Genomic DNA, 26,466 nt, shown 5'->3' with positions numbered 1-26,466 from the left:
ATAAATTTATGTTCTTTTGTGAATGAGGAATCTTCACAAGGTTAAAAGATCTTTGACAGTCATGACGGTTTTTCCCATTTTAAAGGTTGGTGATATTGTAAGAGTCAAGGATGATGAAGAATTCCCCTGCGACATGGTGGTTCTGTCATCTGAAGACCCTGATGGAGTATGCCATATCACTACAGCCAATTTAGATGGAGAAACTAACCTTAAGGTAAAAAAACACTTACCTGTACTGACAGTTGAGCCCCTGGCATTATTTTAGACTTTAGGACATGTCCCATACATGTACACTTGCATCACTACTAATTTACCCTGGATATCTGGTTACTGTCGTGGATAACCAGGTCTTTTTGGTCACTGAATTACCCGGCAGAAACCTTAATTCATCAATATCATCATCATCATCATCATCATCATCATCATCATCATGAGAGGGCCACAGGTTTGTTAGCATATTGCTATTTAGTGCTACCCTCAGTAAATAAAGAGTTTATTATTATTATCATCATCATCATCATCATAATCATCATTATCATAATCATAATGTTGATGATAATAATAATAATGGATTATTATCAGAGTATCCACAAGACGGCTCTTCACCTGATAAAAAGCTAAATAAATATATACACTAATAATATAGCCCTAATTTATAATAATCTATTAAAAATTATTAGTTATTAATATTAATAAATAGGGAAATATCCAATATATAAATAAGGAAATATCCAAAAAATTTTTTTTTTTCATTCATTGGTTCATGCATCCCTTCAGTCTGTAATTTTCCTTCAAACCAAGGAAGGGTGTGCTCCTTTTTTTTTAAATGCTCTGACATTCTTGGATTAGGTCCAATAAATAAATGTCTATTTTCTACAAATGTTTTAGGTACGATCTTCAGTAACCACAACAGCTAGCATGAGGTCTCCCCAACAACTTGATGACCTATCAGCAACCATAGAATGCCAACACCCTCATGTTGATCTATACGGGTAATTCAAATAAGATAAGTTACTATTATGTAATATATACAGTATGAGTGGCCGTGTTGTATCCGATATACAAACTTGGTCGTGATTTATGTTGTGTTTTCCTCATGAATTATTAATGAGTTTAATAATAGACTATAATTTACAGTGGATACTGCTCCAGGGCTAAAGGTCTTCTTGACAAAAGACACAGTAACACAAAGTTAGCTTGAAGTGAAATTTAAGATTGAAATGTCTTTCATTAAAGTTCAGCATTTTAAAATGTCGATACAGTATGTCTGTTGTCAATAATGTAACAATAATAAGAACTGAAAGTTGTTTATTCTATTGTTTTTATCTCCTGTTAACTAGTGCATTAATCAGTTTTTTATGTGTTTTTAGTTATTCTGGTCGAATAATAATTAATCTTAACAATGGACAAGAGCCTGAAGTGAAGTAAGTTGATTGGAATTTACCCATTATAATCTATTATCCATTCCTCATATTATCCCATTCTATTAGAAATATTTCCTCTATTCCCATAATACCCTCTTCTATGGTGTTATCTTAATTACTCCCATTTCTCTAGTATTTGATACACTAATGCTAACATTACCTTGTTTCTTATTCATTTGCTTAATCAGATCATTAGGTCCCCAAAATCTTCTGCTCAGAGGAGCTAGGCTCAAAAACTCTGATCATGTCTATGGTAAGCAACCAAATAGATATTAAGAGTAGGTTATCATACAGGCCATCTGGTTTCACACTGGGATTTCCCCAAAACATTGGAGGGTTTTATAAACTTTTCAGCTTTGTAAATGTATGGTCGTAATTGAGAGAAAATATACCAATTTCTTTACTTTTTTATTCATAATTCCCTTACTGATTTATATGTGTGCAAAATAAATAAATAATGAATAAATAATGGGATTAACAGTGGATTCCACAGAGTGACTCTCCAGTTTTTGCAGAGGGAGGAAAGCCGGAGAACCTGGAAAACCCTCAAAACACAGGAGAGAACCAACTCAACTCACATACAACACCGAGCTTGTCGGGACACAAACCCGGGTTGCATTGGTGAGAGGCGAGTGCTCACACCACTACGCCACCCATAATGGACCTTTATTACACACACAGATTTCCACTGCGTTACCTCGCATTCAAGCAAAATTCAGGATTAGGTCACATGATGTTAAACAAAGGTTTTTATTCTTATGGGAATAAACATGATCCTGGGTGAAAAAGGTCTATAATGTTCACAGTAGCCAAAAAACAAAAATTCTGGTTTAAAATGCTATTATAAGATAACTGTTATAAATCATGCATTCTGATTGGTTGGGAGTGTGTGCTTTATGAGAGCACACAGCATGCACGCGCCCTTTTGCATTTTCTAAAAGAATTAAAGAACTTGCTTGCTATGCTATGCAACGTGCATCTCCTAACACTTCTCTCACGTCTACTTATTCCCATGTGCTTTATAACTGCATACAGCACGCGTGCACATTTTATATTTCTTCATTATTATGTGACATATCCCAACAAGTACCCTATGCATACTGTCAGCTGCTCTTTATTAGCTTAGTTGCTTTTATTGTTTCTTTGTACAGGTATTGCTGTTTACACTGGTAAAGAAACAAAGGTATCTTTACTATATCTTATCTACATGTATAACATGTACTTTTTACCAAATACAAACATCTGTATTGTGTTCAATAAAATACAAGTGACAAGTGGAAATAAATTATTCCATATTATACTGCGAGAAAGCATTGTGTAACCATTCCTTCCCACCATACACTATTTAAAATACCCATGTTGCAATGCCTGATGGGAAGAAACAGTTGAATAGTACCAAATATACAGTGGCTTCCCTGAATTCTGATTGGCTGGGTTTTCCAATGAAGAGAGATAAAACGTGGTATTCCCTTTACTTTCAGATGGCTCTCAATCAAGAAGAGGCACCGCATAAATTCTCTACTGTTGAGAAGTAAGTGTGGATGGAGGTGATGTTGATAATGATAGTGAAGTGAATGACACTGATGAATGATGATGATGTTGATGATGACAATGTTGGTGATGATGGTATTGATGATGACAATGTTGGTGGTGATGATGATGATTATAGTGAAGTGCATGATATTGATTCATGATAATAATGGTATAGATGATTATGCTTAATAATGATTGTCGTGTAGATGATGGTGGTTTATGATAATGATGAGCAGTGATGATTGTGGCATCAGTGATCATAATTGATATATTTATTGGTTGATGATGATACTTGCTATAATAAAATACTCTTTTCCATAGGACAATGAATTGGTTCTTGGTAGTATTTCTAATTGTATTAGTCCTACAAGGGATGCTTTGTACTGGTCTCAAGTATTGGAAACAGAGCACTACTTCTGGTTCAGCACCCTACGTTGGACCTGCTGATGCTGTCAGTGTAAGTAATACTACCTGAAGACTGTTAGTAATCCTTCTTTCCATTTCTCTTTCACTCCCATTTTCTCTTTCATTCCCACTTTCTCTTTCACTCCTACTTTTTTCCACTCCAACTTTCCCTTTTATTCCCACTTTCACTTTCCCTTCCACTCCCACTTTTCCTTTGACTTCCACATTCCTTTTAATCCCATATTCCTTTTAAACAGTCTGCATAGTTACCTGATGCAAAATTACCATGCTTTGACTTGGTTTGATCATTTATATTTTTAAATTTCAGTTCAAAAAAGTTGTTGAAGAGTTCCTAGTGTTCCTAATTCTTTACAATTACGTCATTCCTATTTCCCTCTATGTTACAGTAGGTAAGCAATACCTGGATATTAACGTTTATTAAACAACCTCTCTGTTTTCGTTCTGCTATATACAGCGTCACTTGGCACGATAAGGAGATTGGTAGCAAGGGCATAGCATTTGGGCAATGCCCGCCCCCCCCTCCCCCCTCAATTTTTTTTGGTCTAAAGTTGAAACGTGTACGTGTGTATATTGGCAGAAAAAACATTGCCCCCCCCCCCCCCCTCCCCCATGGCTGAACACCCACTATGTCTATGGGCCCGGTTGTACGAAGGGTGGATAGCGCCATCCGATGGATAAATCCTATCCAGTGGATGAATTTATTTGATAACAGCATCGATGTTTAAAATCTTTCTTATACCAACCTTAATCACACTCCTTTTCTTGGACAGAATTACAGAAATTTATAGGAGCTTTGTTCTTCGTCTGGGATGCAAAAATGTACAACCCAGTAAGTAAAGATAGTTATAGATTACTGACTCATTTCTGACTAACATTATCAGTTCTTCTCTATGTTTATTAAAACTGATGCCTCTTTTAGTTGAAAGATCTAAAAGTGGTTTGGTTTTAAATAAGACTATTCTTAATTTATCTACTTGATGTATTGTGTTTTTCGCTTCTTTCACATTGTGGATTCCCAAAGTGCATTTATTAGTTGAATGATCTCTTGGCTTTTAAATAGAGTGCATGATATATATAGCCACATAGCCATATATCAGTAGAACAAAACGGAAGATGTAATATGTAATTGCAGCTATTTGCGAAATAGTTGATATTACTTGAGCAGAACATTGGGAACAAAAGCAAATACTTCTATGTACGTGTATTTGCGGATCGGTTAATTCTTCCTGAGTGAATTTGACGATAGCTAAATACTAAGTGCTCATTAAAATAGCTAGTATTTGTTTCACGGATATATGGTGTGCACTCTAAAACTGCTTATCTAGAATTTAACTAATTAATATTTTGTGTGTTTTGCATCTCCCTAAGTGCAGTCATTAGTTAAAAGATCTCGTGTCTTAAGTAAAATTGCTGATAATAAAACGAATTGATGTCGTGTGTGTTTTGCGTTTCTCTCTCATTGTACAGTACTTAAGTGCAGTCATTAGTTAAAAGATCTCGTGTCTTTTAAGTTAAACTGCTCATAATAAAACTAATTTATATTTTGTGTGTTTTGCGTTTCTCTCTCATTGTACAGTACCTAAGTGCAGCCATTAGTTAAAAGATCTCTTGTCTTTCAAGTAAAACTGCTCATAATAAAACTAATTTATATTTTGTGTGTTTTGCGTTTCTCTCTCATTATACCAAAGTGCAGCCATTAGCTGAAAGATCTCTTGGCTTTTAAACAAAATTGCTCATAATTAAGCTTTCTCCTCAGGAAACAGATGAACCAGCTATAGCCAACACATCAGACTTGAACGAAGAGTTGGGACAGGTGAGAGAAAGTCCCGAGGGAAGATTGAATTATTATTATTACTATTATATATTATACCATTTTAAATTATTGTTTTTTAATATTTACATACTTTTTTTTTTTTAATTTTAGATTATATTCTTTTTCTATTGCTAATTATGACTATTATTATTTATTCATGATATTTATCTATCTATCTATCTATATATATATTATACTTAATTTTGTACTATCTTTAATTTTTTTTTTGTTTTTTTGTTAGCGAGATAACTGTACTTAATTGTATATAGTTTTTGCTGACATAATAAATGTAAATGTAGATGTAGATGAGTGATCCACTACTAACTAGTACCTACTTGAGAAGGCATTTTTGACGTCCTTTTTTGTCCTTCTGAACTGCAGATCGAGTACATCTTCACAGACAAGACAGGCACCTTAACTGAAAATAACATGCAGTTCAAGGAGTGTTCTATTAACGGAAAACTATATGTGGTAAGCATCCGTCTGTCTGTCTCTGTCTTACAGTCTCTCTGTCCAACATCTTTCTGACTTTTCATCATGTCTGTTGTTTTGTCCTGTCTGTCTGCGAGTGTCTGTCTGTCTGTCTGCGAGTGTCTGTCTGTCTGTCTGCGAGTGTCTGTCTGTCTGTCTGCGAGTGTCTGTCTGTCTGTCTGCGAGTGTCTGTCTGCGAGTGTCTGTCTGCAAGTGTCTGTCTGCGAGTGTCTGTCTGCGAGTGTCTGTCTGTCTGCGAGTGTCTGTCTGTCTGTTTGCGAGTGTCTGTCTGCTATTGTCAGTCTGTCTGTCTGCGAGTGTCTGTCTGTCTAACTGCCTGTTTGTCTGTCTGACTGTCTTTTTGCAATCATTTGTTTGTTATATTTTTTTAAGTATTACTGGTTCGCCTGTTTTAATGCTTTTTTTCAATTTTACCAGGAAAAAGACATGCAGCTGTTTGTTGATGGTGAAGACACACAACTTCATGTTCGGAATTGTACTGTAAGTCTTTGGCTGAGAGATAGTACTGTTACTTGAGGTGTGTTGTGGCTGACATCCTATTTTTTCTTTGCAACAGGAAGACGTCAAGAGCTTCTACATCGCGCTATCTCTGTGTCATACCGTACAAGCAGCTCTTGAAAAGAACACCCAGTCGTTTTACAAGTACCATTATCAGGTAAAAATCTAATTTGCTTTTGCAGTTGGAAGTGAAGCCCTGAAGGAGGAAAGACTAAGACGGTAGGAGGGTATTAGAAACGTCTATGTCACGTGATGAGACGATCACATGATTCGATTTGTAGCTGTGACGTCGGAGATTCAACAGGTAGATGAAGATGCAGGGGCGGCGGAAGCGGGGGGGCCGGGGGGGCACTGGCCCCCCCACTAGATTTTTTGGGGGGGCCTGGCCCCCCCAGAATATAATGCCTCACACACACACACACAAAAAAAAAAAAACGCATGAGATTTGGTTATGATTACCATTATTTATTATTTTGATATTACATAATTTTCTGTATCTAAAAAATATACGATATATCTAGCGACGACTTGCATCATTTTTGTGTCTCTCAGCACAATTGCAAGTGGTTTAATGCGCGCAAAATGTTACTGATTGAAATATCACACATACACGTTTGTAATCAAGCTAAACAGGGAGGGGGGGGGGGTCATTTCAAGGTACCGTGAAATATTGGAGTGCCCCCCCAAAATTTTTCAGCTTCCGCCGCCCCTGAGATGTTACACTCATTTAATTCTATCATTCTTATTTAAGGCTTCTTCGCCAGATGAAAAAGCACTCGTTGAGGCTGCAGTCAGGTTAATATTTCTTTCTAATATAAGTTGTTAAGTGTATAAGTTGTATAATATAATATAAGTTATTTAGTATATATGATATAGTTGTAACGATATATGATTATTGTTAATTTATATCAAAGTCTAACTAAGTATATTTGCCTTTGTGCTTCTTTGTTCATTGAAATTACCTTAATTTACATTAATTTTACTTTAGCTATACATAGGCAGCCCAAAAATATAAGCCTTCGGTTTCTCTTTTGAGCTGCCTAATATCCTCGAGAAAGATATTTTACATGAAATTCATATCCATTGTATTATAAATGTATTGTAATTATCTTTCATAATCCTCTTTATACAAAATTTTCTCAATATGTAATCTCTTGGATGGGATAATAATTAAAAAAATGAATGAAAAGTCTCGACTTTTCAACCATGATTACGCTATCACATTCTTGAAGAATTCGCCAATCAGATACAAGTATAGGCACTAAGATAAATGAGGCGGCTACATTGATTGGTCGAGTGAGACAATAGGGTCACAAGGGCATTTTCCCGCTAATCTCAAAAGATTCAAAATTTTACGGTACTGCGACAGCGCGTCTTTATGGCGGGAAAGGCGTACTAAGAGTGCGCGTTGTGATGTCACCGGAAGTGATCTTAACTTCCTATCGGCGGAGATTGTAATGACTGACGTTTTTCTTTGCCATCGTTCTCGTAGGTTTGGTATAGTTTTCAGGGGGAAAAACGGCGATGATATGGAGCTAGAAATACAAGGGAGCATTCATAGGTAAAGCTGTACCATTACATTAAACAAAACACTATGATTTGACAATATACCCCTGAGAAATGTTCGTTGACTATATTCTCGTGTTGGTAATATAGTAGAAAGCATCATTTTATTTTGTTTTTTTCTCGGTCAGATATACACTTCTTCACGTACTTGAGTTTGATTCAACGCGCAAAAGAATGAGTGTCATCGTGAAGACCACTGAAGGTAGGGAAAAAGATGTGACCTACTTTTTCTGTAGGGTGATTTTTTTCAACTAAGAAAGGAATGGTGAAGGAAGAAAAAGAAAGGGAAGGAAAAGGGGAAAAATGCATCCTTTAGCAATTTGCTGACTGACTTTTTCTGTAGGGGTTTATTTTCAAATAAAAAAGGAATAATCAAAAAGGGAAGAGAAGAGAAAGGAATGCATCCTTTAACAATGTGTTGACTGACCTTTTCTGTAGGTAAATATTTGTTACTGACAAAGGGAGCAGAGACAGCGGTACTTGATCGTCTGAGAAGTGGTCCCCAGGACACTACACAGGATCATGTAGATGCATATGCAGAGGTTAGAAAACACAATCTTTACTGTTTTTTCAGAGTATCGAGTATCCTCCAAAAGTGGGTAAAGGGTGGGGTGGCAGGAAGTTATACCGATTCTTGGCAAAAAGAGAAAATGATGTTGAATTTAAGGTACAAAACACTACATGTTGCGATGACATGCCTTCGTTATATATGTGTATGTATCCTATAATCGACCATATTTTGATTATTTGTAACAGAAAGGTTTACGTACCCTCGCTGTGGCCCAGCGAGAATTCACCGAAGATGAATATCGGGATGCTGATGCTAAGGTAATGATGTTGAACTAAAACCTACAATCACCTTTGTATCACTCCTCTTATTGTATTGGGAAAGGATCAATGCACACCATCTGTATATATAGAACATCAGACGACAGGAGACCGTCAATCTAATCAAACTTAACGTTTGTTCTTCCTGCAGCTGACTAAAGCCCAGCAGGCAATCAACGACAGAGAGGAACAGGTGAACAACTAGCTATGCTGGTCAAGAAATTCTTATAACAACAATTCATAGTGATTGGATTGGACTTGACCTGATTGGGAAACTTGCACAAAATGTACCGCGCATGTCCAGAAAATCTTAATTCAAAAGCATTGCTGGCTTTCAATCTACGTCATTTCCTAACTCATGTGGAATGTTCATCAGCTGAATCACGAGTTTTCAATAGAATTCTTTCTAGTTGACAGCACATGGTGGTCAGTGTTTGGCCGCCATGTGGAGCAGAATATGAGATTTAAAGACTTTTATCAGCTGAGTGAAAGCAAGCAATTGAGACGTTTGCGCATGCGCGCATTTCCGCGTGTTTTCTGTAAATTCAGGAGGACTGGTACGAAAAGAAACTTTAAATGATAGGATTTTTTCAAACCAAAATATTCTGATGATGATAGAATAGATTTCAACTTCTGTTGATTTTATTTCTGTTAATTTTTGCCTTTATTTTCAAGACTTTTGCGGTTAAATCAGTTTGCTTACAGATTAAGAGCATGCGCAAACGAAAGGACAGTCATAGAAGTTTAAGGCATGCTATACCTTGTTGTGTTGTTACTTTGTTACATACTGATAGAAACCTACTTGTTTACCATAGCTTGCAATAGTGTACGATGATGTAGAAAAAGACCTGCACTTGCTTGGTGCAACAGCAGTCGAAGACAAGTAAGTAAACATACAATTTAGAGTGATTTTCGTACGGGGGAAGCCAAATTCAAAAAAGTGCCATTTTGTTTGAGACTTCAATCCCCCATCCCCTCTCCCCCCAAAAAATTAAAAAAGCCAGCATTACGTTTAGCGTTTTTTATTCTTAAAAAAAAGTAGAATAAAATTACCGTATAAGTTTTAAAGATTTTGTTGCCATAAGAGGGGGGGACGCCCTTGCAAATGCATAACGTATTGTTGCCTTACCGTATCTTAACCTTAACCGTAATCGTAATCGTATGTTTTACATACGCAAACTGGTTTTAAACGAAATGGTACTGAACATATCGTAGCATTTTCATATGATGAAAAAACTATTACTTTACACACGGTATTAAATATTTTACTTTTAAGTTAACAAATCATTAAAATAACAAATTATAGACTTCAAGACGGAGTTCCACAGACGATAGAAGCCATGAGAGAAGCTGGAATCAAAGTGAGTCTTGTTAGCGTATTTGCCCTTACTTAATATTAAACACCTTGGTTCTTTCATTCAGCGTAAGTGTCAAGCCCCCTCTTCGTCGTACCTCTTTGCTATGACAAAAAATCGTGTTTTATTAGCCAGTGGCTAACCAACCTGAGGTCCTCATTCACTGATTGAATAGGTCGATACCACTACCAGACTCCCTTGCACACTTTCTTTTCTTCAGTGAATTATTGGCACCAATTGTCTTAATATTCTCATGAGGAAATACAAACTTGAATAAGAAAGAAAATTGTGAAGCATTTTGGTAGTGGTAGTAAAATGATGCCATCATGCAAACGGCCTGTCAGAGAGAGGAAAATTAGAGAACCTAGGGCAAAACCCTCAAAGAACTGGGCCCGGTTGTACGAAGGGCGGCTGCGCTATCCGACGGATAAATCCTTATCCAGTGGATACGTCGATGCTGTTATCCAATAAATTTATCCACTGGATAAGATTTATCCGTCGAATAGCGCTATCCAGGCTTCATACAACCGGGCCCAGGAGAGAACCGACAAACTAAGGATGTACTCACGTATAATTGAGAGTCCTGGAGTCAAGTGCATGACCACAGCGGCAAGAAAATCATACGATGGAGGGTGGGGTAAGACGATGCTGTGCTTCGTGTGTAAGACTGGGTACTAATGTTTTTGCTTTCCGAGTAGGTGTGGGTACTAACGGGAGACAAGCAAGAAACAGCTGTGAATATCAGTCACTCTTGCGGACATTTCAAGGTAAGGATAGATAAATAACGATTTAATCAAGGATGTTAAATGAGATATTGAGTGAAAACTGAGCAGCAAGCGACAAGGTGTGTTGAACCGTCGCTTACAACAGGGTGACCAACGATAATGGGTACTGTTTCTCAAGCACGCGACTTAGCGGCAAGTTGCGTTTGACCGTCGCTCACTATGAGATGACAAACAAGAATGGGTACTTTTTCTAAAGTGCGCGCCATTGTTACGTTTATTCATCAAGGTGTGTTGGACCGTCGCTCACCACAGTGTGACCAACCATAATAACTACTGTTTCCCAAGCGCGCGCCTGTTACATTTGATATTTTTCTCTTATTCTCTCTATTGGGCATTAATCAAGTCTGTTATTTCTGTACAGCACGGAATGGAGCTGATGTTCCTAGTCAAGAAAAACTCACCAGAAGAGTGTGAACAACGATTGATACTCTTCAATAACGAGTAAGTATAGACTTGGTTAATCCATATATCAAGAATCAAGGGTACTGGTGTAGCATTAGTACACTCGCTTCTCACCACTGGAGTCTCAGGTTTCACATCAATGTGAGTAGAGTTTTTATGATCCCTACCTTGATTCCACTTCTCTTGGTTCTCCGGTTTCGTCCCTTCTCAAAACTTGACACTCCCTTTAACAATGCTAACATGCTATATTCAAATAATTTTATCTGTAATTTAGCCGTGTCTTGACTTAGATCAGCCCAGAGGGTTTGGACTCCTTTTTTCAATAAATGACTATAACCATTTCTTGTTTTATAGGGTTCAAAATAAGCCTAAAGATAAAATCTATGGTTTAATAGTTGACGGTCGTACTCTTACTCATGTGTTTAATGGACACACAGGTACGTAATGTCTCTCTGCCTAATATCCCTACAATGACTGATCACTCGTACCATCAGATCCACCATAACACTAATAGTTGACGGTCGTACTCTTACTCATGTGTTTAATGGACACACAGGTATGTAATCTCTCTCTGCCTAATACCCCTACAATGACTGATCACTCGTATCATCAGACCCCCCATAACACTCACCACTCGTATCATCAGATTCCCCATAACACTAATAGTTGAGTAGTCTCCCTCGCATCTGTTTTTAGTGTCGTCACGCAACGCTCCCTCCCCACATTGACGTTGCGTGACGACCGACACTAAAAACGGATGCGAGGGAGACTAATAGTTGAGTGACAGAGGTTAATATTACTATGTTCTTTCAATCTTGTTAGAACTGTTCAAAGACGTATGCCGTAAATGTGTAGCTGTGCTATGTTGTCGAATGTCTCCGCTTCAAAAGGCCCAGGTACCCTAATACTGACAATTATTTCTCTTTCTCAATGCCTTTCGTGCTTCTGCGACACAGCATGGCAAGCTTCTGAACATCAAGCTGTTTGCAACGGTCTGAATCAGTGACTTTTTAGACTCTGCGCAGGCAGCTTACATCACGACGACAGCACTGTAGATTTTTGCCATCTAGCCTTACATTCAAGTGCTATACCGTGATAAAGTCTATTTGTTATAGTGTTAATGACGTCACCTTCAAAATGTGTATTGATTGTACATATGACGTCATGATCTTTTAATATATGTCAAACCTATATATTACTCCATTTTTACAAATGATGACGACACATTTTTCCATGACGTCATTTAGGTAGTGCAGATGATGAAGACATCTAAAGAGAAGCCTGTGACACTAGCTATAGGAGATGGTGCTAATGACTGTGGTATGATCCAAGAAGCACATGTTGGTATAGGTGTGATGGGGAAGGAAGGAAGACAAGCTGTCATGACCAGTGACTATGCTATCTCAAGGTTCAAGTTCTTATGGCGAGTCTTACTTGTACATGGACATTATTATTACATTCGCTCTTCTATCTTGGTCCAGTACTTTTTCTACAAGGTGAGAGAGAGATCGACCATACCTTCTATTTCCGATAAGTCGTTATGTTCTTGTTCTTATATTAGCGTGTTTTCTGTTCCAGAATGTGTGCTTTATCACACCTCAATTTCTCTACGCTTTCTTCAATGCATTCTCAGGACAGGTCAGTAGCATAGCCGTTTTTTCTATGCATACATACATACCATACCATGACATACATAGGAATTCAACTCTACAATCAACAAATGGTTGCCTGGCTCTAGAGCAGCAAAGGAAAAAGATGTGACTAGACAATAGCTTGGACGTGGAAAAAGGAACCCCCTTCCCCTCCCCCTGCCCACTTCCCATCCACACTTCCCCTCCCCACTTCCCCTCCCCCTCCCCTTCCCCACTCCCCTTCCCCACTCCTCCACCCAGTCCCTAGATCCCTTGGCCGGCAGTACACCAACCACTATAATCATAGAATGCTTTCGTTATTATCTTACATCATATTCTTATCGTCTTGATTTCAGCCATTATATCATGGATTCTTCTTAACGTGTTACAACATTTTCTTCACATCGGTGCCCATTCTAGTCTATGGTGTGTTTGAACAACATTTGAATAGTGAAACATTACAAGGCAATCCGCATCTTTACAAGTGAGTTGTGGATACTTGTATTCTATTCTTCTGTGGATTTTTATGGAACTTACTATAATTTGTGAATCAAGGGTGGTGTACCTCTGGGGTGTCGGGTTCAATTGCTGGCCTCGACATCACATATGGGTAGAGTTTGTTAGCTCTCTCCCTTGATTCAAGGGTTTTTCTCTGGGTGCTCTGGTTTTCCTTCCTCTGCAAAACCAAACAAGGTTGTCTTGGGGAACAGTATGTTTACCTTTCTTCATGTAAACGATGCTGATCTGTGGCTGTCTGTTCTGTTCTTGTTCTGAAGGGATATAGCAAATAACCGTCGCTTGTCATGGAAGCAGTTTATATACTGGATTGCTTCAGGTACGTCATGTGCACAGTATTTTATATTATAGAAGAGTTGAGCTCTCAACGATCGTCTGTCTATCTGTTTTTCTTTCTCGAATTTGTACTATGCTTTTCAATCCTAAGGACGTCTGCGTATGGAGATAACCTCTGTCCTAACCCCCTCGACACACCCACCCAACTCACAGACACACCTTGGGCAAGATTCTAATCACTGAAAATCTTCCTGCATCCCACATGGATAGAATAACGAATGCAATATATGTTATTTTCGTATAGGATATTGGCACGCCCTCGTGTTTTTCTTTGGTGGATATTTGATGTTCCAGGGCGATCTCCTTGGTTCAATGGTAAGTTCTCTTCAAGTTGTCTGTCTGTCTGTCTGTCCAAGTGCAGACCATACCTATATTTTCCGTAAAAACTAACCAAAATGCATCTTGTTTGCAGAATGTCGGTGTCTGGTCTTTCGGAACGTTCGTATTTACCGTCTGTGTAATTGTCAGTAATCTCAAGGTAATAATTAAACAGCACGTATATTCAGTATTCTATGCGTACAACTCTGATGAATAACGTGCGCTTTAGTTAGTTAATAATAAATTGATTTAGCAAACATAACTCGACTTGAGAGAAGACTACGCGCGCAGTGACGGATGGCTTTCAAAACGTTGTTTACGTCGCGACGTTCCGTACATGACCTGAAAGCAGGGGGAAAATGGTGTCCTGCAGTCTATGCGCTCATGAGTGAGCGTGCATCCATTACTAACGTCCAGTGGTTGATTTTTACGGAGAGAGGAAACCTGAAGAACCCGTATTAAATCATGAGTCTCTGTTTCAGTAGGTGTGATCACTGACACTCGCATGTACATATAATATACTCCCTATATTAACTGTTCTTTTTTTACTTGTTAGTTGGCGTTAGTAACGCATTACTGGACGTGGCTTACACACCTTGGTATCTGGGGCTCTATTCTTACTTTCGTCGTGTTTGCTGCCGTCTTCAATAGTAATATGTGGTAAGACATTTAGTTAAGGATATGTTAGGATGCTTGGTATTTGTAGCGCTGTCTTTAGGTGGTTTGGCCTACTATGGTCTGCAGTGATTAGATTATTTCTTGTTGCTACTTGAATGTGGCATGCAAACTTTATACAAAAAAGTTTTTAAGTACGGCATTTATCGGGTCGTCCGTGATCATACTCATGATGACTATCATCCTTGACAGTCATCATCATCATCATCATCATCATCATTGGCATTATCAGCATCATAGATATCCCCCATAGCAGCAACAGGGGTCGTCCGTGATCATACTCATGATGACTATCATCCTTGACAGTCATCATCATCATCATCATCATCATTGGCATTATCAGCATCATAGATATCCCCCATAGCATTAACAGTAGTATGACCTCAAATAATTAGCAATCAGTCCTCGAGCCCGAATGGGCTATTGACGCATAGGCCATGAGGATGAAAGGGCTAATTGTTTTAGTCAAATCCAACTAGTCAGTAAAATATATAGATGAAAACAAGTAATTTGAATTAAAGTTCAATTTAATGTTTTGTTTTTCAAAGCCGGCACTTTTCGCTACTAGTATGATATAACTTATAGCTAGTAGTAGTTCATCCAATCAGAACGCAGCATTGATGATAGACTACTAGTTGGATTTGCTTAACGGTTATTATTTTTGACTCTAGGATTGGTTTCCAAACCACGTTCTCTTCTGATGGCGTGTCATCAGACATGTTCCGTGTATTCTTCACCTTGTTCAGCCAAGGCATCAACTGGTTAGGGATATTAGTACTAATACCTATATCCTTATTACCTGATATGATGGGAATGCTCTTCACCAGGCACTTTTATCCAACTGAGACTCAAAAAGCACAGGTATGGACTACCGATGGAAGGGGTATGCAAGGTGGGGGAGGGAGATAGAGTATTGGGGGGGAGAAAGGGTGTGATTGAATATAATATTAGTGCAACCATGTACCCGACCCTACCCCTCATATGCTTTTATTTGTGGACACAAAAAATTTATCAGTGTTTTAATACTCATGGTATTATGACCCTCCCCAGTATTTCATCCCTCTGTTATCCCATACTCTCACCCCGCCCCATTGATGTATCATTCGCTGTTGCCTTCCCTATTGAAGGAGTATGTCGACCCCACTCATATTTTACCCGATTATTCCCATTCTTCCTTGCGCCTTAAAGTGCCTTCCTACCCCTGTTCCACAACCTTACGAATAATGACTTCATTTCAACGCCCAGTTAATAGAATAGTAGAACTAAATAGTGTGTATACCATATTGATCCGTGAAAAGCTTTGTAAAAAATTGTACAAATTTGCACAAATTAGTAAGTCCAATAGACCGTAGACCTACAAATTCGTCAGTACAATTTTGTTAGTTAACTTTTTCCCGGATAATATGGCATGCATTCTAGCCTTGCTGTGCAGTTACCAACCAACCAACAAAACAGTTATACAGTAATCCAACAATTCCCACCTTGAATTTTTCAAATCAACCCTAACTAATTCAAACTGGTTAGAGCTGTGCTCCGGTGTCATACATGAACTGTACAGCCGCTGCCAGAGGCACCCTCCAATGTTTTCAGCTCAACCCAGTTGAACTGAGCCACTGCGGTACTTTGTGGTAGTGATTAGCGATGACAACTTATCCCTCCCCCCCTAGTCTTCAAATATCTTATATTTTTTTCATGCGTGTTTATTGAACATCCATCGTCGTTTTCGCAAACAAATTGTCATGTTTATCGAACTCGAATTTCAAATATACATAATCACCTTTAAATAACAACCATAATATCACATGCATTGCTTGTAAGCAGTAAACCAGACTGATCTAGACTGATCTACCCATCTGTAAATAACATTAATCACATATTAATTAATTATTATATTAAATTACTTACAATTATTGTTTTTGGGTCTAGATTCCATTTTGTTAAGCGATGCTTAATAGATTTGTCTAAAATGCTGCTCTAAAACTCTCCGATATTTTTTAAACTGTAAGATATAACTCTACATAAACATTCTTTTGCTTAAAATATATTTGATTAACTTAAATATGGGCTTAAAACTCAATGTTTAACTGATTAGAAGAATTGCTAGTTATCGACCCAGGCTCTCAGAAGACCTGAGTCATACTTCTATATTTGTAAACTCTTTACCATATATGGTCATAGCTATTTCCACTAATACTAAATATCTAGTTGTTATTTTTATAATTCGTTTAAAGATTATTTATTGTCTAAGAAATGCAGTTTTTTCGGTCAACTAGAAGGAGAATGTCATTAAATTAGGATTAATAATAATTTATTATTTATTGCTAATATTCTGTTTGTTAATCTTGATACACACAAGGATGTAGTCGTGGATAGGTTAAGATGTATTCCTGGAACATCTAGGAAAATCAAGGTAACGAACACGACTAACTCTCCCCAGACGGCTGAATAACTACAGTTCAATCTTTAACGGCTGGTAAAAGTGGAGTTGCTTTAAAGCTTATTAAAACCGCTGCATTTAAACATTGGCCTGCCAAAGGGGATTTAAACCGCGTCAGCTAATCCATCGAGAAACTTTCTTTTTTTGTCTTGATACTTCCGTCAGTCTTTGTTCTCTTTTTCATTTTCAATTTCAGTCGTGAATTCTGTTTGCTTCGAGAGAGTGTGTTTTTTTTTTCACAACCGTGGCATCTTAAGTAGTCTTTTCCCTTCCTCCGTATTGACTCATTCTTCTTTCTTTTTCCTCACACTTCATCATCTTGTTTCCTCACAGCTTGTCCCAAATCAACCAGGCGTTTCTGTACTAGTTTCCTCGGTGGACAGTGGTGGGGAGTGGCCAACCCCCCGCTCCAGTATGAGTACAATTTCAAGTAGCAATTCGTGGAGAAGACGCGAAGTTTGGACATAACTAGGCTTCTTTGTTTTTAGCATTAGATTCTTCGATTTCACTTCAGCGGCCATCCGCTTCAAAAGCAACCAGGCCATGGAAACGAGGCTAATTCATGATGGTTTTTGTAATGCAGATTAGTCACGTGGTTGCTTCAAATCAGGAAATTTCAACTGCTTTGTTGATATAATTTAAATGTTTTGCACGATATTTCAAAAATCGTCTTTCCTTCAAATATTTGCACCTGGAAGACACCATGGCTAATTTGCATTACAATATGAAAGTCATATAGAACCTATTTTGGATCTAAGCCTCACTTCTGTGTCTTGACTGATTGAATGTCTTTGTGTTATAGGATTTAGTTTGAATTCCTTGTCCAAGCATTGAATAAGCATAGAAACCAGTGAGCTTCTTTCGTAGTAGTCGTTTAGTCATCAGTAGTGACAGTGTAGACAGTCTCTTGATTGAAACATTATTTAATATTCGATTGGACATACCATATATTTCATCAGCACTTTATTTTATTATTGACATTTATATATTATTACAATTATTGAATGTGATGCATTTCGTTGAATTTTTTTATGAATTTCTTTTTTTGAATTCATGCTATATATTTTTTTCTTCGTTACATAGGATTTTAAAATATTTTCTAGTAATTATTAGTAAGTCATAAGCTAGGGTAGATTTTGAATTATGTATGTGATTTTAAAGATGAGGTAGTAGTATCGTTTCGAGTTCGGCCACGCGCATGCGTATACCAAATTGTCAAGCCTCCGTTTGAACCAAGCCCTCTTTCAACAAGAACCTCGTTAAAAACCAAGTAACCAAGCCTTACATCAAAAGGAGGCTTCTTAATACCCATGTAACCTAGCAGGGTATTTAAGAAAACGAGTAACCTGGTCTTACATCAACGTGAGGTTAATATTAGTGTCCAGGCCATGAAAGAAAACTATGTAAGCTGTCCTCGCTTCAACATGAGGATATGAACGTCAAACTACAGTCATAGTAAAGAATATGCCGTGTAGAGATATATTTTTCACTTAAGATAATAATAAAATGCAAGAAAAGAAAATGAGTATTAAAAACGAAAAGCTCGATCCTGCGTTTAACCAATTGAACCAATATTCTTTAACCGTAATCCTTCGTACTACAACATACCAAGCGTATAGAATGGCATGCAGGTCCGGTCCATGGAAGATCAATACAATTTCTTTACATCATTGATTCAGAAGATATTTTTTATGCGTTCTGAACTTCGCTTCTTTTCTCCTTTTCGCTGGAGATTTCTTTCTCTTTCGGTCCTTTCCCTTTTATTCCATCTTGCTCTTCACTTGTTTTGTCTCCTTTCTCTATTTCTCTATTTTTCTATTTTCTCTTTTTTTTTCTGTCTTTCTTTTCTTTTCGTTTAATAGGCGTCTTCACTGCTGTGTCCTAATGCTCGAATTCTTTTCTCATTCCTTCTCATTCAACTTTTTTGTTTCCCTCCTCAACTCGTCTCACTAACCATTAATCATCTCTTCTTAATACCAAGGAGTCCTGCAAAAGCCCTAATACTGTAGGGCGATCCAGGACAATCTTTAGCAGCGTAGAGTTTAACAATGTGGTGTTCCCTGCTCAGGAATAACATCATTCTTGTTTAACTACATGTGTAAGTCCAGGTTGTGCTGAATTCCTAAAACTAACGCATTCTCACTTGATTACGCTAGTTCTGTCTTTGTACGCTAGCACTTGAGTCATCCTAACCAATCTTCCTAACTGTCTTGACTTGTGCGGAAATGCAAAAGAAATGTTGTCTTCGAATCCCTCTTCTCAAACTTGTTCTTAAAATACTTTGCGGTTCATTTTGATTCTTTAAAAGAAATCCCGTTTCAACTATTTGTTTCATTTCTTCTCCTGTCCCATTTATTCCCATATTTCTTCTACTTCCACTTGGACAAGGAATATCAAATTAGACTGATATTTCTCTTTTCTCTTTTCTGTTCTCTCCCAACTTTATTTAATCTCATTTCATTCCATTGAAGCCTTTACTTCTCTCTTATTTTCAGTTTTGCCTTCCTACCCACTTCTTTATTCTTCAGCGTTAAACTAACATAATTGCTAACATTATCTTAACGTTAGTATTTTGTGAGTTGAACGTTAATACCTATTCTGTTAAATGTCCTTTAATATAATGGCATAAAAGTGTAAAGGAATTTCTACCAAAAATGTAACTCAGCCTCAGCATGAAGGCGAGGCAGTAAGTTTTGCATGACAAGGCACAATACTTTTTAACAATCATCTGTTATATTTATAACGACAATAATTTGTACTTAGTGTATAATGGTCGTCGTATCGCTCAGTGTAACTGTTAAAGCATGTTCACTAACACCGCACAAAATCGTACGCTCGTTATTCCAATATTTAACGCGCACTTTATTTTTCTCCATCGTGTTCGTAGTTATCACATAAATGGAACACGATAAATAGCATGCCTTGGTCAACCCCTCGCGACCCCCCTCTTCTAAGATGTCTTTGCTTTCTTCCTTGTAGGTAACGGTTGACGAGACATCAGTAGACACAAAGCTTTGACAACTGAGACGCATTCTCCACTACGTACTACCGCTGACAGGAGCACTTCGGTTTACCTTCCAAAACAGCTTCCAATCTCTTAGACAATTCTTGACCTTCCGCACACTGTATCTTAAACCTACTCTCTTGTCTTTTCTTAACTATCTTATTCTCTTGATCTCAAGACTTTCTTTGACCAACTCTTGTTATCTGAAGTCGAAAAATTTAAGCCAAGTTTGTATATACTCTTCATTATAATATTTTCAAGTTTTCGTAGTCTTGGGTGAAGATCTCTTGATTTGCTCACGTGACTAGTCCATGACTATATAGGGTGTGTATCACGTGATTTGTTCAAATACCCAAATGAGGTGGCATCTATAAATACTAATATTACAGTCACAATGAAAAATTTCTTCAGCTGTGTTCAAAACGAACACAACAGGAAGTTGGATATGCAAATCTGTCACGTGACTTGAGCACGTGAATATATGCCTTACCAAATAAGGTGTTATATCTTTGATGGTATTTCCATTTCAAAAGTATTCTTCATTAAGATTATCGATATATTCTTACATGGGTTTTTTTTATCATAGCATTTTAAGCCTCAAACAAACCAGTTTCATTCTATTTGTTATTTACGTGCATGTATTCTGGGCTTTTAAGAAATTTAAGAATGTAGGGATTATGTGTGATTTCTCGATCTGTAGTCGTTGCAAATATTTTTAAACAGTTTTTGTAATGTTTTTCATTTGCCTGAGGATGGCCGAGTAGGCCGAAAGCTCGGATCATATTTATGGTTGATAAAACGAACTATTATGAATTTACAACAACCAACAAGGAACTTTTTGATTTTATTTTTTAGCAATTCATAAAACGGAAACTTGTAAAAATTTAGGGGATTACAAAAAAAAAATTAATGGGGATTTCTTAGCAATATTTTATCGTTATCATTAATAGGTTAACTTTGTATATTTATTACTGTATTCAAATCTCTCAGCCATCTTGGAGTCATTGTTTCACGTCACGCCAGGCTTACGGTCAACAGTCGTGACTTGGTCTGATTATCATTCTTAATGGCTGCCATAATTCTAATATTTCACCTTCCTCAAATGGAATGTTTTGCACAATTGATAATTAAAAAGTGAAAAGCGAACCTCTTTAGCGAGGTTTTCAAATACTTGTACTGTTTATCAATATTGTAATTTTATTAATCCATTATTAATGAAATTATCACGTACATAAGGCTCTCCCCACGGAGGAGGGACAAGGTCTAGCTTACAGACTACCAGTTCCGTCAATCATAAGGTCCATTATTTCACCTATAATAAAGGCAAGAAAATATTAAACTTGTCAAACCTTGACTTTCCTGAGCAGAGAATTTTAAAGCACGATGATGTCGTAATCTTTACTTTTCCTTCTTCTCCTTGTGATTATTATACAGATTTTGATCACGCATGCGCAAACAATACCCAATTCAATGACGTAAGACGAGTCCGTAAATATTTATTTATTCTTAAATTTTTCTGCTTTAGTTCAATGTGAAGCAATCCAAGGCAAAAGGACGAGACAATCCAATTGTTAGTGAATAGAAAAATACATCGAATAGTTCTCAGCATCAATCGCACTGAATATCGACCAGTTCGTTCATCACTGGTCAGCGGTATTCTATTTTGCACTACGAGCACAATGCATGCGCACCGTAATTTTAAAAGCTGTCTCATTTTTCACACTAGTTCAGGGAAAGAAACGGATCAAATGAACCTACTACACCACGGAACTAAAAGGACATTGTTAGTTGATTTACAGTATGTCGTAATCAAATATTCTTTTTTTGCACGTAAATCTTTTGGATTTCTTAATGACGATGTACTTGTCACGTGATCATGAGGACCTCTCTATGCAAAACTGAAAAGCTTATAATTAACAAATTTATGTCCTTTTATTGACGATAAATTGCGCCATCACATTGTCAAAGTAGTGTGGATCCACGAGGCGTAGCTGCATTTGATTTGTTTGATAATTGTCGCCTCTTTTCCGTGCCTTTTTCGCATGTCATCCAACATGGCGAAAGTGATCACGTGATCTGAAATGTCGAAACCCTGCAATTTACAAGAAAATTGTCATATTTTCAAGCCCTTGAAATAGTGTTATTTTCCCCAAAACCAATGTTAGTACGCTTCCGACCCAGACAGATCCCGAAATTCATATATGTATGACTAAGCTAATGTGATGTTTTAAACGTAAAAAATCTTTAATGTCGTAAAAATGGTAGAAGCACAAGCACATACAACACGTTCATTAATACATCCATGTTTCTGATGCGTGCTTGCCTCCTTGCTCTAGATGGAGTCTAGAGTCCATCCCAAGAAGAACTCTGTAAACCATCGAAAAAGCGACACGGAGCACAGCAACCGCACCGTTGATTCCATGATGTTGATGGATTACAATGAAAGCATGGGGAGCACGGTAGCACTTACCACAAAACAAGTATAAAACAAGGCCCGTATGACTGTGAGAAATAACCATTACGATCAGCGTGCCGTGCCTTGACTGTGACGGTAACAACTCCCAAAGTTTTGATTGGCTGAGAATTGATCTCGCGCCCTGTGATTGGTTTAAAGGATGGCGTTATTTACTTACCGTGACAGTGTGGCGTGACCGTTCACATTCATACGCATGCACCTTGCGCAATACAATTTTCTATGTTTGCGCAATTCAAATTACAAATAATCACAATTGAAATACGCAAATATGCAACTGAGGAGTTTTACCTTGAATTGCCAAACGGAAGTAAAACATATCAAAGTTAATTTTGATGGCTTTTTACTTCCGGTAAAATAATCACGTGACTTGATTCGGCCTTAGACGTCGGAAGTAAACTTTAGGAATAATAATAATATCTAGATAAAATCTAGTAAAACTACATCACAATGACGATACGAAGTTCTCAGAAGTACTTGACCAGCACTGGCGCTACTTACCCCTCCCCTTTGTAAATGACATCCGTTGGTGGGGGGGGGGGGGGGGTAAGCAGTTTCTGTGCATTGGTTAATTTGGTTTCTTTCTTGGCTTCTGAAACTTGGTAGAGCTAAATTTCAAATCAATTGGTTCATCTTTTATCTGAACATAATATTTTCACACATAATATTATTCTGAATCCAAAGACGCGGGAAGATAAGAATGGAAGTGAAGCTTGACTCTCTTAACCGCAGAATACCATGAAGAAAAAAATGCCAAAAATCACAGAATTTAGTAGGTTTTGGGATTCAAGTTTCACTTTCGTTCTTAGTTTCTTTGACCAAAAGTAATTTATAGCACAACAGTTAATGGGTGCCTGGTTGAAAACCACACCTCTGCCTCGTTTTTAGGTGCTTAGAACCACAAGATGATGGAGTAGGACTGGGGTAACTAAGAAGCACTAGATTACGACACAGTCAAGTGTTGTGCGAAAAGGTTCTTATCAACGCCCTTTCTCTTCTAAAAAAAAACTCCATCCCAGGCCAGGAAGATTGCGGGCTCCAAAAACGTTTGAGCATGCGCTGTTGGTTTTTTGTAGCATCAGCATTTTCGAAACTGGTTTCGGTGGAAATAAAATTTGTGCTTGAACGGGAGGGTTTGGTATTTGTTGCGGGCTCCTCGATGTTCGGATATTTTCGTCACACTCTGTTCGCTTGCTTGGTCCTAAGTTATTGAAAACGAGGCATTATTTATGTATTTCGTAAAGAAAATAATTTCTTAGTCAAAACACGAATAATTTGATTATTATTATCATTATTATTATTTATTACACGCAGTTTAATCAAAGGCTGGGTTAGCTAGCCACAAAGCAACCGAAAGGAGGCGCTTTAGTTTCGAGCAAGTGAAAGCTAGTATCGAAACCTTTGATTCGGACAACGGAAAAAACAGATCCTAGAGTTGTTTTCTTTCCTTGCTTGAAAAAATCACGCTAAATCCAGTCACGTTTAAAACCGTTACGCAGTTTTTAAAACTTGCGTTACATTCCATGTTTTGCTTCAATTTTGTACGTGAAAGTTAAGTTTTTATGGTTTATTGTAGCTAAGAATCAAAGCAAGCCTTAGTCAATTAGGGCTGTAAGAGTGCTTTTGAGCTTTTGTATTACTTTTGTAAGAAAAACTCTTTTTAAGAAAAATAATAATTTGGGTTTGACCAAATTTCCTATGCGCAAGTTAGACTAGGAGCTGATATCGATGATATATTTCTATAATGCATGCCTATATTTGTGCAGTAAAGGCCTTGTACTTCTCTGTGATTACAGGCCTTGTACTGCTTTTGATACTAAAAGTTCGCCCTCTTTCAAATACAGAAAAAATACTGGTCTTTCATTGGCTAAAAACGGGGGACCTTTTTATGCCAGGGTATAACCATAGCATCAATTTTGTTCCTTTATTTTTATTTTTCTCTAAATTTTTCAGTTAATTTTGTTTTTAAATGGAAAACAATAAGCCTGAAGCGAGATGACGTTTTACCCCCGTCTCTAGACCATAATCCTTTTCACATTGCTTTTGTTCTTTAATTATGACTATTGTTCCTGTATTCTCTAAGGAATCAAAAATTTGAATATGAAAGAATTTAAAAAATTATTATGGTATATAGTCGGGGGTTAAACGTCATCTCGCTTCAGGCTTATTCCTTGACAATTTGAAAATCCTAAAGAATTTGTGAACGAAAATTATTATCTTTCCTTTGTTCGTACTGTGGGGATATCTTTGAGCACGAATATGCATCTAAAAAGTAAAACAACTTTGAAATAAAATATTATTAACACACTAGTATCCTATAGTATTTATTGTTAGCAATTGTGTTTTCTTGTTATTTTATGACTAGTTTCGCCATAGATCGATTCACTGGCGTCATAGTAAACATTTTTGGTCCTCATATACTGAAGATGATTGAAATGTATCGAGCCGCTATCTTGGTGCAACCCCTTGGTCCATCTAGATGGCGGCCAAATTACCGAGGATAAAAATCACGTTCAATATTTTACTTTTTTCTCATTAGAAAATATTCATAAAATCAACATTATTCACGGAGTTAAAAACGTACCATTTGAAAGTTATTTGCCACATTCTCTGGCTTTAGAAAACGCGTGATATTGATTGTTGCACCATGACAAGAATTGGCTCGCGATTAATTAAAAACTAAGCATCGGAGAAACGCTGAATTTATTGTGAACACTTTTCTTGGTGTATTAACAAAATATTCAACAAACAGTTTTGCGTGATGAAGCTAGAAATTTTGGATTTTACTTGACAAAAGTTGTCACACACTATCAATTACTTTCCTCCCCCATCTGGGTCGTTACTGATTGTACATTCTAGCGATTCTATATACGTCTACACCATTAATCTTTTTATCCAATCTACAACCTAAAACAAACATTACAAAGAAATCAAAGTCCTCATTGATATTATTAAATCTTTTGATTTATTAAAAATTCTTACAATTCATATATCATTTGGCTACATCTTTGACCTATCTGACCCGCCAATAAGTGTTGCGGAAATGTTGTCCAAAATGGTACCGGTTTTCGCAAGCTTTTATCCAAAATTTTACGCTAAATTAACGGAAATGATTTTACGGTGTATCAAATATATATTCCTGGTTATAATAGTGCATAGTTTTTAAAGTTTCTCGTATTTCAGTTTGCCTTACTGTAAAGTCAGAGAGACTTCGCCACAGAAGATGATATTCTGTTCCTGGTCTTTGAGTTGGCCCTTCAGTGTAACCTTACCAGTCGGGAAAGTAGAGTCGATAGAATGAGAAAACACCAACTCGTATTGCTGTCCACTCTTCAAAGGGCAGGTCAAACCATAGCCTTTACAGCCATCAGAGTTCGGCAGAGGAAGAGGTACGGGAACGAAGCCGAAAATGGCGTACGCGTAGATCTTGGAGCTTGTTACTTCTTCATTAGGGATAAAAGTAATAGTTCCTGTAGCGTTTGATCCTCGTTTTATGATACAGGGATCTTGAGAGCATGGAGAGAGGTCAAAAGAAACCAGCTTTCCTACTTTAGATCCACAGTCTTTGAAGGAGATTTTCTTGGCTTCAGCGAGGCTCAAGATGAATTGCAAGCACAGTAATAGACTCAGAAACTTCATATTGCAGAAAAATTGCCTTAGCTAGCAGCTTGAAAGGACAGTTCTGGTGTTCTTACTTCAATTATTGAGCAGTTATGACCTGAATTTGATCTTGTGACGAGTTGATGTACCCTCAACTCGTCACATGACAGTCATGCACTCACTCAAAGATTCCAAATTCAGTTACAAAACTAATACTCAGGGGAGTGAGGTAAGTCAACTAAATTGAACTATTATTTCACTAAAGTGTTCTATAAATATTTGATATATTAGTAATACCCACATATTTTTTAGTTAAATATGGTTTGGATCAATAGTTTGATAAAATTTCTGTCT

General features: G+C 37.3%; 1 protein-coding gene and 1 pseudogene across 9 annotated transcripts in view; one reads left to right on the top strand and one right to left on the bottom strand.

Annotated features, from left to right (window-relative positions):
* The window catches only part of LOC116295555 (phospholipid-transporting ATPase IF), a 33,124-nt gene extending 8,301 nt beyond the window's left edge, over positions 1-24,823 (top strand). Inside the window, exons 6-41 of one of the 9 annotated variants that reach the window (XM_089031575.1) lie at positions 86-214; positions 889-992; positions 1,371-1,424; positions 1,613-1,677; positions 2,576-2,607; positions 2,906-2,955; positions 3,279-3,414; positions 3,691-3,772; positions 4,154-4,212; positions 5,140-5,196; positions 5,578-5,667; positions 6,106-6,168; positions 6,245-6,343; positions 6,938-6,981; positions 7,679-7,747; positions 7,881-7,954; positions 8,191-8,294; positions 8,509-8,580; positions 8,732-8,773; positions 9,396-9,463; positions 9,887-9,941; positions 10,634-10,702; positions 11,082-11,161; positions 11,477-11,559; positions 11,945-12,018; positions 12,370-12,618; positions 12,701-12,760; positions 13,110-13,237; positions 13,530-13,588; positions 13,850-13,920; positions 14,018-14,083; positions 14,480-14,583; positions 15,270-15,459; positions 21,565-21,609; positions 21,766-21,822; positions 22,376-22,510. In XM_089031575.1, the coding sequence (XP_088887701.1) occupies positions 86-214; positions 889-992; positions 1,371-1,424; positions 1,613-1,677; positions 2,576-2,607; positions 2,906-2,955; positions 3,279-3,414; positions 3,691-3,772; positions 4,154-4,212; positions 5,140-5,196; positions 5,578-5,667; positions 6,106-6,168; positions 6,245-6,343; positions 6,938-6,981; positions 7,679-7,747; positions 7,881-7,954; positions 8,191-8,294; positions 8,509-8,580; positions 8,732-8,773; positions 9,396-9,463; positions 9,887-9,941; positions 10,634-10,702; positions 11,082-11,161; positions 11,477-11,559; positions 11,945-12,018; positions 12,370-12,618; positions 12,701-12,760; positions 13,110-13,237; positions 13,530-13,588; positions 13,850-13,920; positions 14,018-14,083; positions 14,480-14,583; positions 15,270-15,459; positions 21,565-21,609; positions 21,766-21,813 (2,874 nt within the window). In that variant the 3' untranslated portion in view covers positions 21,814-21,822; positions 22,376-22,510. Of the gene's footprint in view, positions 1-85; positions 215-888; positions 993-1,370; positions 1,425-1,612; positions 1,678-2,575; positions 2,608-2,905; positions 2,956-3,278; positions 3,415-3,690; positions 3,773-4,153; positions 4,213-5,139; positions 5,197-5,577; positions 5,668-6,105; positions 6,169-6,244; positions 6,344-6,937; positions 6,982-7,678; positions 7,748-7,880; positions 7,955-8,190; positions 8,295-8,508; positions 8,581-8,731; positions 8,774-9,395; positions 9,464-9,886; positions 9,942-10,633; positions 10,703-11,081; positions 11,162-11,476; positions 11,560-11,944; positions 12,019-12,369; positions 12,619-12,700; positions 12,761-13,109; positions 13,238-13,529; positions 13,589-13,849; positions 13,921-14,017; positions 14,084-14,479; positions 14,584-15,269; positions 15,460-16,954; positions 17,009-17,368; positions 18,708-20,014; positions 21,379-21,564; positions 21,610-21,765; positions 21,838-22,375 lie in introns of those variants that run through there. The other 8 variants (XM_089031579.1, XM_089031551.1, XM_089031548.1 and 5 more) reach the window with 8 other exon arrangements.
* Positions 24,824-25,198: 375 nt separating this feature from the next.
* Positions 25,199-26,277, bottom strand: LOC116295550 (NPC intracellular cholesterol transporter 2 pseudogene; annotated as a pseudogene).
* Positions 26,278-26,466: the final 189 nt, after the last annotated feature.

This window comes from Actinia tenebrosa, unplaced genomic scaffold (genome assembly GCF_029948245.1).
Source record: "Actinia tenebrosa isolate PJP-AT-01 unplaced genomic scaffold, QUT_ActTen_1.0 PGA_scaffold0__85_contigs__length_37466705, whole genome shotgun sequence".
Lineage (NCBI taxonomy): Eukaryota > Metazoa > Cnidaria > Anthozoa > Actiniaria > Actiniidae > Actinia > Actinia tenebrosa.
This window is presented reverse-complemented; position numbering and strand designations above follow the sequence as displayed.